Below are 16,357 nucleotides of genomic sequence, written 5' to 3' on the forward strand. Positions count from 1 at the left end.
AGTTTTATAATGCTCTATATTATTGTAATTGATTACTGTAGATGTGCACCTGCGTATTTATAATGGGTGCATTGGCCATCTTCACAAGCAAAGTGCACCAACTTCACCTGATATCTGGATTAATGTGAACAGGAACCCACTAGAATTTACATCTAGATTTATCAAGCCTTGGAGAGTGATAAATTGGACTGTGTTAAAGTTCCAACCAATCAGCTCCTGTCATTTTTGAAACACAGCCTGTAACATGACAGTTAGTAGCTGATTGGTTGGTACTTTATCCCCGTGCAATTGATCACTCTCCAAGGCTTGACAAATCTGGGCCATAGTTCTTTTGCTTATACCAATTATATTTCAGCATTTCTAAATTTGGACTTAAATGCAACCTTTTGACTGTTGAACTTTCAACCCTGTCGGACTTTTGACCTTTTTGACTATCAACCATATGGTGTCGACCTACTGATTGTTTATCTTTTAGCTGTCTATCTTGTATACCACACCCTCAGTGTCTTTGGGAGCTTCTAGTGATCCAGGGCTTCTGGAGGAGGGTAAGCAAAGATGCTGAGACCCACCTGGTTCAATTTGTGCCTTTTACTCTCGAGTGATCCGTTATGGGCATTTTCCAGAGCGGGTAGAAAATGATTGCTTGATTTAAGCGCTGCGGCAAAAATGACCATTCTGCGGGAATTGATACACCCAACCCCTATTAATTTTCAGTTATATAGAAAGTTAATTTTATTTTTTCTAATGAAGTGAGTGGACAGGATGTTTGATATGGAGAAGAAGGCCTTTTTTCTGTGATACATGGGAAAGTTTTATTGCAACTCTGTCAACCTCAACGCAGTCCCAAATCTATCACAGCATGCATCTGACCCAGTGGTACGAAACTCGAATCCTTCTGGGTGATCTTCCCATCATGTTGCCCGGGTGAGTGCCAGACACCATTTTCTTACTGTATATCTTTGTTTTTAAATTGTGTTCACATACATATATCCCCAAGCATTATGTACGTGTTTGTATTTTACATAAGGTTTGAGCTACATGCACGACTATGTATTGTAAGAGATGTCCCTGGAAATGTGCTCTCAAGATGCCTTGTTAAATGTTGTTTATCACTACATGTCAGGGACATCATTGATTAGCACGGCGCTGGCGCAACTCTCGGATTGGTGTGTCCTGAGAGTGGGGCGTCGGGGTCCGTGACACTACGTGTAAAGTCTTTTATACTTAAATCATTTGCCTATGTCTTGCAAAATTATACACAGTGTTTTTTTATTTTTCTTCAATAAAAAATATCTAAATTTGGTATCATTGATTGTGTTAATTACTGCGTTTTGGGAGTGGAGCCCCTACCTCTCTGCATTTGGGAAATTAGCTGGTACTACGTAAAATCAAATCTCATCTGGGAAAATTGAGAGATCCATGTCTGGACTGCAGATGCAGAGGTACTGTTATTGTAAATTGTATCTTACTTATACAGTACTTACCTGTCGGGAATTACTTAATCACTTATGTTTTACTTTGTGGCCAGCGTGAAGGGGATGCAGTCAATATACCAACTTTCGGGATCCCAGCATTTGGGAGACTGATGCTGGAATCCCGATAGCCAGTGAAATACTAATGCCGGGAATCTGGACACACACTGAGACCACACTGGTGGGTCCACACCATCAACCGAGTGGGAATAGAACATGTGGCGAGCGAAGAAAGTCAGCGGCGAATGCAGCGAGCCCTCGAGGGGACTCGCTGCTGGGATTAAGGCAGACGGGAAGCTACTGTCGGTATAGTGACAGCCGGCATCCCATCTGCCGGGATATCATATGTATCCCACGTGAAGTTGGGGGTGGTGGAGGCAACAAATTGCGCTGCGAGAGGTGGGCAGAAGGTTGGGGCTGCCTTGCCTTTCTGTAGGCATCAGAAACTGGCTATCTGTTACTGCTGCTATTCTGTATGTGATGCTATTATTTACATTGGTTGACGTGTACCTAGAAATAATGAGGTGCAAGATAAGGGCACCAAAGTAAGTATAGTATAGGAAGACTTGATACCTTTCCCCCTTAGTGAGGTGGGCATGACCATAACACGCCTCTTCTTAGTAAAAATAGAAACCACTGCATAAAAGTCTCCTGTCACCTTCTTGTTTCACTAGTCACTAGAAACACTTTGACTCCACCTAACGCCTCTCCTCTGCCCGTGGAAACTTTTGCTTCTCCGCCAATGTTACTTTTGCACTGCACAGTGCATGTTTTCTGCTTTATATATAATCTACTTAGCTACTGTATACTCATATTGGATCATAGCAATGAAAAACAAAATACTGTGGATGCTGTAAAAAAAGTACTCTTTTAAATCTTCCAGAATACCTTTTGAATGTGTCTCATACCCCTTTTCCATCTATGATGCGGGTCTCAGCCGGAAGCCTGACACGGGTGCTACCCGGCTGCATCGATGGCCCCTTTTCCCATCAGCAGTCACCATCCCGGCATATTGCAGCTGAGGGACCCCTTTCCACTACCAAAAAACACAGGTAAATGTGCGCCCCCATGCATTTACCTGTGTTTTTTGAGCTACTGGAAAAGGGGTATCATTCTTCTAATTTAAAAGGCAATCACAAATAAAATGACAAGAATTTTGTAACCAAAAAGGCAAAACTACTGACAGCAGGCTTGGGCAAGCTTGTAACCTGTATAAATATTAAATGCTGTGGGGTTTTCAGCTGTTGTGCAACTACAAGTGTAGCTGGCAGAGTATCCCTGGGCATATGGTACGGTAGCAGCATGATAGCCATAGATTGCTTGCCAATGATATATATATATTTTTATTGCTCTGTAGAACATGTTATAACATTCATACATTTTTTGCCTGTTTAATATTGAACAATATGTGACTTACCCTAAATTAATGCGTTCCACATCTGCTTGGATCTGTTTAGGGATGACGTTGAGGTACCTAAAAGTGCAGTGGACTTCTGTCTGGACGTAGCAGGCACAGGGTTTGGGACACGCCATGCCGCTGTCAGATAGGACAGAGAGCCAGAGGAGGATAAGGTAGCCAGGTAGACATGAATCACTTCTGCCTCTTGGTTTCATCCTTAATGATTATTTTAATGCAGCATTACCCTGAGATTAAACATAAACATGAATAATTTAAAACTAACATATATTTTCTATAAGAGAAAGCCAAAAATATGACATTAAATAACGTCAGATCTTTGATTTAGCTGACACTCTGTAAACAAATGATTGGGATTTCTGGTAATTTCTGCAAAGGAGCAATTCAGGCTATCAAAGAGACTTTGCCAAGAAATGTTTTTAGGGCTTTTTGTGTAGTTAATTTAGATGCATCAGACTACAGTAAATTGACAGAAATGTAACTCACACAGTAGTCTTAGTGTTTGGTTTGTAGTATTAATATATATGCCTTACTGTTTGGTTTGTAGTATTAATATATAGTTGCGGCATATTCTGTCTAGATAAAACCTAATTTTGCACACAGCTGACTTCCTTTTAAAGCGCACATAGGTCCCAATTGTGATGACTATAGATCAGTCATGTGCTGAAAGTCTACGTTAAGGGCTATGTACCAACATTGCTCAAAGGTGCAAATCCATATTAGCCAATCAACAGTTTAGCTCTAATCCATATAGTGCAAGCAAGAGAATAAAATAAATCATCTGATTGGTTGTTGTGATTTTTGGGCAATTCTGCACCTTTGGACAATGCTAATAAATAACATTCATTACTCTTTCTGTGCATCACTTCCTGTCTGTAGTCATCAGCATTCAGCACTCATTCTAGAGTAAAAACCAAACCTGAACAATTCCAGTTGTAGCTTACAAAACATGTTTCATCCATTAACAACATTATAAATTGTCTATCAAATTGCCAGTGCCAGAGAACACGTCAGCTTCTTGGTTGCCAAACACTCATTCCAAAGAAAACGAGCTGTTTTGAGAAGATGAATAGTGTTGGCGAGTTGAAATTCCAAGAAGAAAATATGCTGATATAATTTAATTGCCTTTCCTTTCCTTTCTTCTGCAGGATGAGGGTTCTAGTTTTCCAGTCTAGTAGGTGAAACATGAATCCTTTTAGTAGACGGTGGTCTTGCTGCTGAGCTGATTGGATTAGAACGGTGGCAAATACATGCTGTATACCCAATGTGAGGATCATGCAAAGATGCAGAGCATGTGATTTACATTACACAGCTATTGACTTACTGTTGATGTTAAAGGTACTGTAATTATTTATCTAAGTGAAATGATACAGTATGCTCACTATATTAATCTATTCTATGGATGCCTTGTACATTGCTAGGGAACCCTTGTTGTACCTTATAAAGATAACTTTGAAAATACAGTAGCTAACTTTCTTTTTTAACTAATCTAATCAATATCCTTCTCATTCAGTTTGAGCAGAGATTTTTACAGGTAACATCAAATAATCATTTTACTTTAATTCCAAATAATATATGTATATATATTTATATATATATATCTATTTACAAAATCACTTTTATTGAACTTCTACTAAAATTGGTCTAAATCATTAAGTTTGATCTATTCCATATTGTTAGTTACTGGTTTTCTAGATGTTGTCCAATTTATTATACCCAACCTTTACTTAACAGTTGATAGATTTTATATTCTGGATGCAAACAGATAATGTGCTACTAGATGTGTGAAATAATTTAGTAAAACTGCACAATGACCAGTTCACAAACTACAGGGTGTAATCTCAGCTATAAATCTCTTTTCCTGATAAACCCTATTCTATCGAAGCAGAAAGTTCCAAATCCTGTCATTGTTTAAGTACAGTAAACTGCTCTTTGTACTAAGTACCACAGTACAACTTTGTTCAGTATATTGAGGAGAAAAATGAGCCTCTGTAGCTCATGATTAAGTTCAATTCTAAAATATATATTTTGTCTTAACAAATACATGTACAGTATATATAAGAAGTACCTGGTGCCTGACAGTTGCAGGATTCCTCTGCGATGGAGAAGACTGTAGTGCAGCGTACAGGTACAGTAGCCAGTCCTCACATGTGAACCAGGAAAGCACAGGTTAAGTACAGTAATCCCCCTTCAGATGTCAGTGGGGATTCTATATTTTGATGGATTTAGAGATATCCCCATAGTGTATTACAGAGATGTACTTTTTGGACTTATCCAGGCATTTTATTGTATGGAGGACACACATCACTTGTGGCTGTTTATTTTTTTCCTTTTGATAAATATGTATCCAAACAGCCTGTACAGTATCCTTTCCTGAGCTTGCAGCAGTTTTGCTCCTCACAGGTCTGTCTGCATCTGTTTCCAATGAAAGTAGAAGTAGATTTTCTATTTCTTCATATAGTTTTGGAATTCCTTTCTTGAATCATCTTTTGTGTCTCCTCTCTGCCCCCTGCAGTCTCCCTGATGGCTGGAGAGAAGGCGCTTACTGCTGTACAGCATCCTCTCCCAGGATTTTTCTGTAGTAGTGGCACACTCAGAACACGCACAGCACTGATGTCACTGACACCCGATATGCACCACTGTATTTTTGGTAACACAATGTATGCAACGTTCTAAATGTCAGCACCAGCAGATACGTCAACTCTGTTGTGAGCTTGTTTAATACGAAGTGTAGACTGTTGTGCATTATTTTCTGGAGTACAACAGTCTTAAAAAATAGTAACCAGTAGAATGATACAATAGTCACTGTAGGTGGTCCAGTCATTTAGATTTTCCAGGGGTGAACTGGTAACTGCAGACATGTCACCCTCAGATCTATGAGTTATGCTGGTGAACATGCAGAAGGAATAGCCAACCACATGGTGGTCTGAGCCTTCCTGTCATGCCATAAATCTCTAACAAGCTGTGTAATGGTTTATGGGTGATAATGGCTGCTTAGAACAGTACTGTCAGCTGTACACAGCAGTATCTTGTTATACATTTGTATATTTTATACTTGAAACATTTTTTCCCCCTCCATTTTCCCATGTAATGGCTGTGTCTAGTGTAATATGGGCCTGATTGATCTCTGTAAGTAAAGCAAAAAAAGCAAACTGGGCAAAACATGTTGGACTCCAGGTGGGGCAGATGTAAAATGTGCAGGGAGAGTTAGATTTGGGTGGGGCGCAGGACCGTAACTAGGCGTGAGTGGAGGGGGCGCTGCATATAGCGTTGCAGGGTAGGGGCTGCTGTTGGCGGCACTTGTCGCTTATCTGTTTTAATTACTTTTACTTGCAGCTTCCCCCCCTTTTTGAAGAACAGAATCTCCTGACTGCTGCTGTCTCCTACCCCGACCCTTTTTGTTGCTAATACCTATACAACATTCATGAATGCAACTTGAGATTTCTTTGTTATTCAGTCACACTGTCCTTTATTACATTTCAAGATGCTGATATATCTGGGATTCGAACCCATTGCCTGTGTGCATTGCAGTCAGACAATCTATTCATTGAGATATATTCCTTTGCAAAGAAAGCTAGAGAATTGTAACTATTTGAAGCCTACCTTGTACTTTGTGATAAAATGATCAGCATTGTGGCTGAGCAGATCTAGGTAGTGTGTGGCTGCAAGAGATTGGATGTGTGGCTGCACACTACATAGATCTGCTCAATTGCAATGCTGATTATTATTTTTCTTTTAAAGCACCAGTCATATAGTTCTCATAGTTTTTAAGCAGGCTCAAATAGCTCAATGAGTAGGGTGTTTGATTAGAATTCAATAGGTTATAGGTTTGAATCCTGGGCATTGCAGTATATTGAAATGTGTTGTTTAATAAAGGGTATATAACTGAATAACAATGAGCTCTCAAGTTAAGTGCATGAATGTGGTATAAAGATAATTTGGGTCAAAATCTATTTTCTTGCTCTGGTCTATAAATGTGTGTGTGTGTGTATATATATATATATATATACACACACACACATATATATATATATGGGACTGTTTGCTGCTGAAACTCCCCTTGATGGACAGATAAGCGTTTGAACTCTTTTATCTTGTACGCTTAACTTTTGGCTATCTTGTCTCCCTGGGACAGTTTGTTGCTGACCTCCCTATTCCCATAATGGACAGATAAGCTTTTATGATTTTAAATCTTGTACGTGTGTTGTCTAGCCGTTTTTATCTGATTGTTCATTAAATCTGTATTTTATGTTGTGATTTTACGGATTACATTTTATTGGGAATAAGCTAGTTCCCTAAGTCCGTGCCCTATATTGCGAAAGGCATTATTTTAATCTATGAACGATACACACTATGTTTGCTGTTTCTTCTTTTTACATGTTAATCCTAAAATGATGAACATCGGCTGGAAGTTCTTGTTCACCAGATAAGTGCCCAAGGCCATATTAATATTTTAGTATTCTAACCCACCTGATTATTTCCGTTATAATTGTCACTACACTCATTAGCGCTTGTTTTCTCCACTACCTATATATATATATATATATATATATATATACACACACACACACACACACACACACACACACACACATATATATATATATATATATATATATATACATACATACAGTATATATATGTATATATATATATATATATATACATACATACAGTATATATATATATATATATATATATATATACATATAAATATATATATATAGAAACATAGAAACATAGAATTTGACGGCAGATAAGAACCACTTGGCCCATCTAGTCTGCCCCTTTTTTATTTTATCCTTTAGGCAATCTCAACCCTTTTTCTCTATCGTCCTAAGTGGATGCTGGGGTTCCTGAAAGGACCATGGGAATAGCGGCTCCGCAGGAGACAGGGCACAAAAAAGTAAAGCTTTTACCAGATCAGGTGGTGTGCACTGGCTCCTCCCCCTATGACCCTCCTCCAGACTCCAGTTAGATTTTGTGCCCGAACGAGAAGGGTGCAATCTAGGTGGCTCTCCTAAAGAGCTGCTTAGAGAAAGTTTAGCTTAGGTTTTTTACTTTACAGTGAGTCCTGCTGGCAACAGGATCACTGCGACGAGGGACTTAGGGGAGAAGTAGTGAACTCACCTGCGTGCAGAGTGGATTTGCTGCTTGGCTACTGGACACTAGCTCCAGAGGGACGATCACAGGTACAGCCTGGATGGTCACCGGAGCCGCGCCGCCGGCCCCCTTGCAGACGCTGAAGAGAGAAGAGGTCCAAAATCGGCGGCTGAAGACTCCTGAGTCTTCATAAAGGTAGCGCACAGCACTGCAGCTGTGCGCCATTTTCCTCTCAGCACACTTCACACAACAGTCACTGAGGGTGCAGAGCGCTGGGGGGGGCGCTCTGAGAGGCAAATAAAAACCTTATTAGAGGCAAAAAATACCTCACATATAGCCCACAGAGGCTATATGGAGATATTTAACCCCTGCCTAACTTCAAAAATAGCGGGAGACGAGCCCGCCGTAAAAGGGGCGGGGCCTATCTCCTCAGCACACAGCGCCATTTTCTCTCACAGAAAAGCTGGAGAGAAGGCTCCCAGGCTCTCCCCTGCACTGCACTACAGAAACAGGGTTAAAACAGAGAGGGGGGGCACTGATTTTGGCGATATTGTATATATATAAAAGATGCTATAAGGGAGAAACACTTATATAAGGTTGTCCCTATGTAATTATAGCGTTTTTGGTGTGTGCTGGCAGACTCTCCCTCTGTCTCCCCAAAGGGCTAGTGGGTCCTGTCCTCTGTCAGAGCATTCCCGGTGTGTGTGCTGTGTGTCGGTACGTGTGTGTCGACATGTATGAGGACGATGTTGGTGAGGAGGCGGAGAAATTGCCTGTAATGGTGATGTCACTCTCTAGGGAGTCGACACCGGAATGGATGGCTTATTTAGAGAATTACGTGAGAATGTCAACACGCTGCAAGGTCGGTTGACGACATGAGACGGCCGACAATCTATTAGGACCGGTCCAGGCGTCTCAGAAACACCGTCAGGGGTTTTAAAAACGCCCATTTACCTCAGTCGGTCGACTCAGACACAGACACGGACACTGAATACAGTGTCGACGGTGAATAAACAAACGTATTTCTCATTAGGGCCACACGTTAAGGGCAATGAAGGAGGTGTTACGTGTTTCTGATACTACAAGTACCACAAGAAAGGGTATTATGTGGGAGTGGAAAAAACTACCTGTAGTTTTTCCTGAATCAGATAAAATAAAATGAAGTGTGTGATGATGCGTAGGGTTACCCCGATAGCAAATATTGGCGTTATACCCTTTCCCGCCAGAAATTAGGGTACGTTGGGAAACACCCCTTAGGGTGATAAGGCGCTCACACGCTTATCAAGTGGCGTTACCGTCTCCAGATACGGCCGCCCTCAAGGAGCCAGCTGATAGGAAGCTGAAAAAATATCCTAAAAAGTATATACACACATACGGTGGTTATACTGCGACCAGCGATCGCCATCAGCCTGGAGATGCAGTGCTGGGTTGGCTTGGTCGGATTCCCTGACTGAAAATATTTTATTCATGTAGAGCATTTAATAGGATGCATTCTATATATATGTATGTGAGATGCACAGAGGGATATTTGCTCTCTGGCATCAAGATAAGTGCGTTGTCCATATCTCCCAGAAGATGTCAGGGACACGACAGTGGTCAGGTGATACAGATCCCATACGGCAGATGGAAGTATTGCTGTATAAAGGGAAGGAGTTATTTGGGGGTCGGTCCATCGGACCTGGGGACCACAGCAACAGCTGGGAAATCCAACCTTTTTTACCCCAAGTTACATCTCAGCTAAAAAAGACACCGTCTTTTCAGCCTCAATCTTTCCTTTCCCATGAGGGCATGCAGGCAAAAGGCCAGTCATATCTGCCCAGACATAGAGGTAAGGGAAGTAGACTGCAGCAGGCAGCCCTTTCCCAGGAAAAGAAGCCCTCCACCGCGTCTGCCAAGTCCTCAGCATGACGCTGGGGCCGTGCAAGCGGACTCAAGGTGGGGGGGTAGTCTCAAGAGTCTCAGGGCGCAGTGGGATCACTCGCAAGTTGACCCCTAGATCGTACGAGTATTATCCCAGGGGTAAAGATTGGAGAGTCGAGACATCTTCTCCTCGCAGGTTCCTGAAGTCTGCTTTACCAACGGCTCCCTCCGACAGGGAGGCAGCATTGGAAACAATTCACAAGCTGTATATCCAGCAGGTGATAATCAAAGTACCCCTCCTACGACAAGGAAAAGGGTATTATTTTTCCACACTATATTGTGGTACTGAAGCCAGACGGCTTGGTGACACATAGTCTAAATCTAAAATGTTTTGAACACTTACATAAAAGGTTCAAATCGAGATAAAGTCACTCAGAGCAGTGATAGCGAACCGGAAAAAAGGGGACTATATGGTGTCCCTGGACATCAAGGATTACCTCCATGTCCAAATTTTGTCCTTCTCATCAAGGGTACCTCTGGTTCGTGGTACAGAACTGTCAATATCAGTTTCAGACGATGCCGTTTGAATTATCCACGGCACCCCGGGCCTTTTTACCAAGGTAATGGCCGAAAAGATGTTTCTTCAAAGAAAAAAGGCATCTAAATTATCCCTTACTTGCACGACCTAAAAAGGGCAAGTTCCAGAGAACAGTTGGAGGTCGGGAGAGCACTATCTAAAGTAGTTCTTCGACGGCACGACTGGATTCTAAATATTCCAAGAATCGCAGCTGTTTTCCGACGATACGTCTGCTGTTCCTAGGGATGATTCTGGACACGGTTCAGAAAAAGGTTTTTCTTCCCGAGGAAAAAGCCAAGGAGTTATCCGACCTGTCAGGAACCTCCTAAAACCAGGAAAGGTGTCTGTACATCAATGCACAAGAGTCCTGGGAAAAATGGTGGCTTTTTACGAAGCAATTCCATTCGGCAGATTCCATGCAAGAATTTTCCAAAGGGATCTGTTGGACAAATGGTCAGGGTCGCATCCTCAGATGCACCTGCGAATAACCCTGTCGCCAAGGACAAGGGTATATCTTCTGTGGTGGTTGCAAAAGGCTCATCTATTGGAGGGCCGCAGATTCGGCATACAGGATTTGATCCTGGTGACCACGGACGCCAGCCTGAGAGGTTGGGGAGCAGTCACACAAGGAAGAAACTTCCAGGGGGTATGGACGAACCTGGAAAAGTCTCTTCACATAAACATTCTGGTACTAAGAGCAATCTAAAATGCTCTAAGCCAGGCGGAACCACTCCTGCAAGGAAAACCGGTGTTGATTCAGTCGGACAACATCACGGCGGTCGCCCATGTAAACAGACAGGGCGGCACAAGAAGCAGGAGTGCAATGGCAGAAGCTGCCAAGATTCTTCGCTGGGCGGAGAATCACGTAATAGCACTGTCAGCAGTGTTCTTCCCGGGCGTGGACAACTGGGAAGCAGACTTCCTCAGCAGACACGATATTCACCCGGGAGAGGGGGGTCTTCATCCAGAAGTCTTCCACATGCTAATAAACTGTTGGGAAAGACCAATGGTAGACATGATGGCGTCTCGCCTCAACAAGAAACTGGACAAGTATTGCGCCAGGTCAAGAGATCCACAGGCAATAGCTGTGGACGCACTGGTAACACCTTGGGTGTACAAATCAGTATATGTGTTTCCTCCTCTGCCTCTCATACCAAAGGTATTGAAGATTATACGGTGAGGAGGAGTAAGAACAATACTAGTGGCTCCGGATTGGCCAAGAAGGACTTGGTACCCGGAACTTCAAGAGTTGGTCACGGACGACCCGTGCCCTCTACTTCTGAGAAGGGACCTGCTACAACAGGGTCCCTGTCTCTTTCAAGACTTACCGCGGCTGCGTTTGACGGCATGGCGGTTGAACGCCAGATCCTAAAAGGGAAAGGCATTCCAGAAGAAGTCATTCCTACCTTGATTAAGGCAAGGAAGGAAGTCACCGCGAAACATTATCACCGCATTTGGCGAAAATATGTCGCGTGGTGCGAGGATCGGAGTGTTCCGACGGAGGAATTTCAACTGGGTCGTTTCCTACATTTCCTACAATCAGGATTGTCTATGGGTCTCAAATTGAGATCTATTAAGGTTCAAATTTCGGCCCTGTCAATATTCTTCCAAAAAGAATTGGCCTCAGTTCCTGAGGTACAGACTTTTGTTAAAGGAGTACTGCATATACAGCCTCCTGTGGTGCCTCCGGTGGCACCATGGGATCTAAATGTAGTTTTAGATTTCCTCAAATCCCATTGGTTTGAACCATTGAAAAAGGTGGATTTTAAATATCTCACATGGAAAGTGACTATGTTACTGGCCCTGGCTTCCGCCAGGAGAGTATCTGAATTGGCGGCTTTATCTTATAAAAGCCCTTATCTAATCTTCCATTCGGATAGGGCAGAACTGAGGACTCGTCCGCATTTTCTCCCTAAGGTGGTATCAGCGTTTCACCTGAACCAACCTATTGTGGTGCCTGCGGCCACTGGCGACTTGGAGGACTCCAAGTTGTTGGACGTTGTCAGAGCCTTAAAAATATACATTTCAAGGACGGCTGAAGTCAGAAAATCTGACTCGCTGTTGATACTATATGCACCCAACAAGTTGGGTGCCCCTGCTTCTAAGCAGACGATTGCTCGTTGGATTTGTAACACAATTCAACTTGCTCATTCTGTGGCAGGCCTGCCACAGCCTAAATCTGTTAAGGCCCATTCCACAAGGAAGGTGGGCTCATCTTGGGCGGCTGCCCGAGGGGTCTCGGCATTACAATTCTGTCGAGCAGCTACGTGGTCGGGGGAAAACACGTTTGTAAAATTCTACAAATTTGATACCCTGGCAAAAGAGGACTTGGAATTCTCTCATTCGGTGCTGCAGAGTCATCCGCACTCTCCCGCCCGTTTGGGAGCTTTGGTATAATCCCCATGGTCCTTTCAGGAACCCCAGCATCCACTTAGGACGATAGAGAAAATAAGAATTTACTTACCGATAATTCTATTTCTCGGAGTCCGTAGTGGATGCTGGGCGCCCATCCCAAGTGCGGATTATCTGCAATACTGTACATAGTTATTGTTAACAAATTCGGGTTATATTGTTAAGGAGCCATCTTTAAGAGGCTCTTTCTGTTATCATACTGTTAACTGGGTTTAGATCACAAGTTGTACGGTGTGATTGGTGTGGCTGGTATGAGTCTTACCCGGGATTCAAATTGCCTCCCTTATTGTGTACGCTCGTCCGGGCACAGTACCTAACTGGAGTCTGGAGGAGGGTCATAGGGGGAGGAGCCAGTGCACACCACCTGATCTGGTAAAAGCTTTACTTTTTTGTGCCCTGTCTCCTGCGGAGCCGCTATTCCCATGGTCCTTTCAGGAACCCCAGCATCCACTACGGACTCCGAGAAATAGAATTATCGGTAAGTAAATTCTTATTTTTAACCTTGATTCTTTGTAAGGATATTCATATGTCCCAAGCATGTTTAAATTGCCCTACAGTCTTAGCCTCTACCACCTCTGATGGGAGGCTATTCCACTTATCCACTACCCTTTCTGTGAAGTAATTTTTCCTTAAATTTCCCCTGAACCTCCCCCCCTCCAGTCTCAATGTATGCCCTCGAGTTCTAATACTTCTTTTCCTTTGAAGAATGTTTCCCTCCTGAACTTTGTTAAGACCCTTTATATATTTGAAAGTTTCTATCATGTCTCCCCTTTCCCTTCTCTCCTCCAAACTATACATGTTAAGATCTTTTAGCCTTTCCGGGTAAGTTTTGTGATGTAGGCCATGCACCATTTTAGTTGCCCTTCTTTGTACACTCTCTAATGTATTTATATCCTTCTGGAGATAGGGTCTCCAGAACTGGACACAGTATTCCAGATGGGGCCGTACCAATGACCTATACAGTGGCATTATCACGTCTTTTTTCCTGCTACTGATTCCTCTCCCTATGCAACCAAGCATCTGACTTGCCTTTCTCATTGCTTTGTTGCATTGCTTTCCTGCCTTCAAGTCACTTGAAATAGTGACTCCTAAATCTCTTTCCTCCTTAGTAGTTTCCATTATAGTACCCTTGATACTATACTTAGCCTTTGGGTTTTTGAGACCCAAGTGCATGATTTTGCATTTTTTAGCATTAAACTGTAGTTGCCATGTTCTTGACCATTTCTCAAGCCTACCTAGGTCATTAATCATTTGTTTGACCCCTCCCGGTGTGTCTACCCTGTTGCATATCTTTGTATCATCTGCAAAAAGGCATATCTTCCCTTCAATACCATCTGCAATGTCACCAACAAAGATATTAAAGAGAACTGGACCAAGTACAGATCCCTGGGGTACTCCACTGGTAACATTTCCCTCCATAGATTGCACTCCATTAACTACGACTGTCTGTTTCCTATCCTGCAACCAGGTTCTTATCCATTTAACTGATTTATAATCCACCCCCAGGCTTTCAAGTTTATTTAGCAGTCTGCGATGTGGGACAGTGTCAAATGCCTTACTAAAGTCTAGATATGCTACATCTACAGCTCCCCCTTGATCTATTATTTTCATCACAGAGTCAAAAAAGTCAATAAGATTTGTTTGGCATGATCTCCCACCAGTAAATCCATGCTGTTTTGGATCCTGTAAGTTGTTTGATTTAAGATATTCCACTACTCTTTCTTTTAATAGTTTTTCCATTACTTTCCCTACTACTGATGTAAGGCTTACTGGTCTGTATTTACTTGCTTCTTCCTTGCTTCCACTTTTGTGCAGTGGAACTACATTTGCTCTTTTCCAGTCCTCTGGAATAGCACCTGTATTTAGTGACTGGTTAAATAATTCTGTTAAAGGTGTAACCAGCACATCTTTTAGCTCTTTGAGTATCCTTGGGTGTATCCCATCTGGTCCCATTGATTTATCCACTTTTAGTTTTGAAAGTTCTGTTAGGACCTTCTCCTCTGCAAATGTATTTTCATCTACCTTATTTTTATGAATGTCCTTGCAATTTAACTGTGGCCCCATCCCTTCTTCTGTAGTAAATACTGAGCAAAAATAATTATTTAGGTGATCTGCTATTGCCTTGTCTCCCTCCAGCAAATGCCCACTCTCTGTCTTAAGTCTTATTATTCCTCCATTTGATTTTCTCCTTTCACTTATATACTTAAAAAAAGTTTTGCCCCCTTTATCTACTGACTGGGCCATTTTCTCCTCAGCTTCTGCCTTTGCACGTCTGATCACTTTCTTAGCATCCTTCCGTCTGTCCAGATACACCTCTTTGTCGTTATTATTTTGAGTCTGTTTGTATTTCCTAAAAGCCATCTTTTTTGCTTTCACACTAGTTGATACTACTTTTGTGAACCACACTGGCTTCCTTTTCCTGGTGCTTTTCCTAACCATTTTGATACAAAGGTCTGTTACACTTAGTAATGTACTTTTCATTTTTTTCCACCTCTCCTGCACTCCTTCCAAGTTCCTCCAGTCTGCCAATGAATCACTTAAACATCTCCCCATTTTTGCAAAGTCTGCATTTCTAAAATCCAACACCTTTGTTTTTGTGTGAGAGTAGTTGGATCCTGTCTTTATACTAAACCATACTGCTTGATGATCACTGGATCCCAGGTGCTCACCCACATATATATCAGATATCCTATCACCATTTGTAAGAATTAGATCTAATATTGAGTCTTTGCGAGTGGGCTCCCTCACCAATTGCTTGAGAGATGCTCCCTGTAAGGAATGTAGAAATTTGCCACTTGTAGCTGAACTTGCAAAAGACCCCTCCCAATTTATATCAGGTAAATTAAAGTCTCCCATGATTATGACTTCTCCCTTAAAAGCCATTTTAGAGATGTCCAACAATAGGTTCCTGTCCAAATCCTGCCCCTGGCCTGGTGGTCTATAGATCACCCCAATGCGAATAATGTCCTTCTTCCCAGTTTCTATGGTGACCCAAAGGGCCTCAGTTTTGGCTTCAATATTTTGTATTAAAGTAGCATTTATGCTTTTTTTTCACATACATTGCTACCCCTCCTCCTATTCTTCCTATTCTATCTTTCCTAAATAAATTGTATCCTGGTATAGCTAAGTCCCAGTCATGATTCTCATTGCACCAAGACTCTGTAATTGCCACAAAATCCAGGTTATCCCTTGTCATTATCGCAATTAGCTCTGGAATTTTGTCTCCTAAGCTCCTAGCATTTGCAGACATAGCTTTAAGATATTTTTTTGTGCATTTGTTAGTAGTAGCCATGTCCAGAGCGTACAAAATAAATGACAAGTTTAAAGTTGAAATTACCTGTTTGGGGATGTTGCTCAGTATTTGTTTTCTTTTACTAATCAGTAATCATACTCTGTCCTTTACACCATGACTATACCTTACTAAATATAAAGACATAGTACACCTGACCACAATGGGTAAATGTTCAAAGGAGGTAATCACCAGTCAGTATGCAATAATAAACTGTTTCACTGAGC

The 16,357-nt window shown here is 42.1% G+C and overlaps 1 protein-coding gene across 1 annotated transcript in view; it reads right to left on the bottom strand.

The window, feature by feature from the left end:
• Positions 1–5,483, bottom strand: part of IGSF10 (immunoglobulin superfamily member 10) — an 80,872-nt gene extending 75,389 nt beyond the window's left edge. Inside the window, exons 1-2 of the mRNA XM_063916076.1 lie at positions 4,958–5,483; positions 2,890–3,116 (exon numbers count right to left, since the gene is read on the bottom strand). Coding sequence (XP_063772146.1) covers positions 2,890–3,086 — 197 coding nt within the window. The 5' untranslated portion in view covers positions 3,087–3,116; positions 4,958–5,483. The remainder of the gene's footprint in view (positions 1–2,889; positions 3,117–4,957) is intronic.
• Between the last annotated feature and the right edge of the window lie 10,874 nt (positions 5,484–16,357).

Source organism: Pseudophryne corroboree, chromosome 4 (assembly GCF_028390025.1).
Source record: "Pseudophryne corroboree isolate aPseCor3 chromosome 4, aPseCor3.hap2, whole genome shotgun sequence".
NCBI lineage: Eukaryota > Metazoa > Chordata > Amphibia > Anura > Myobatrachidae > Pseudophryne > Pseudophryne corroboree.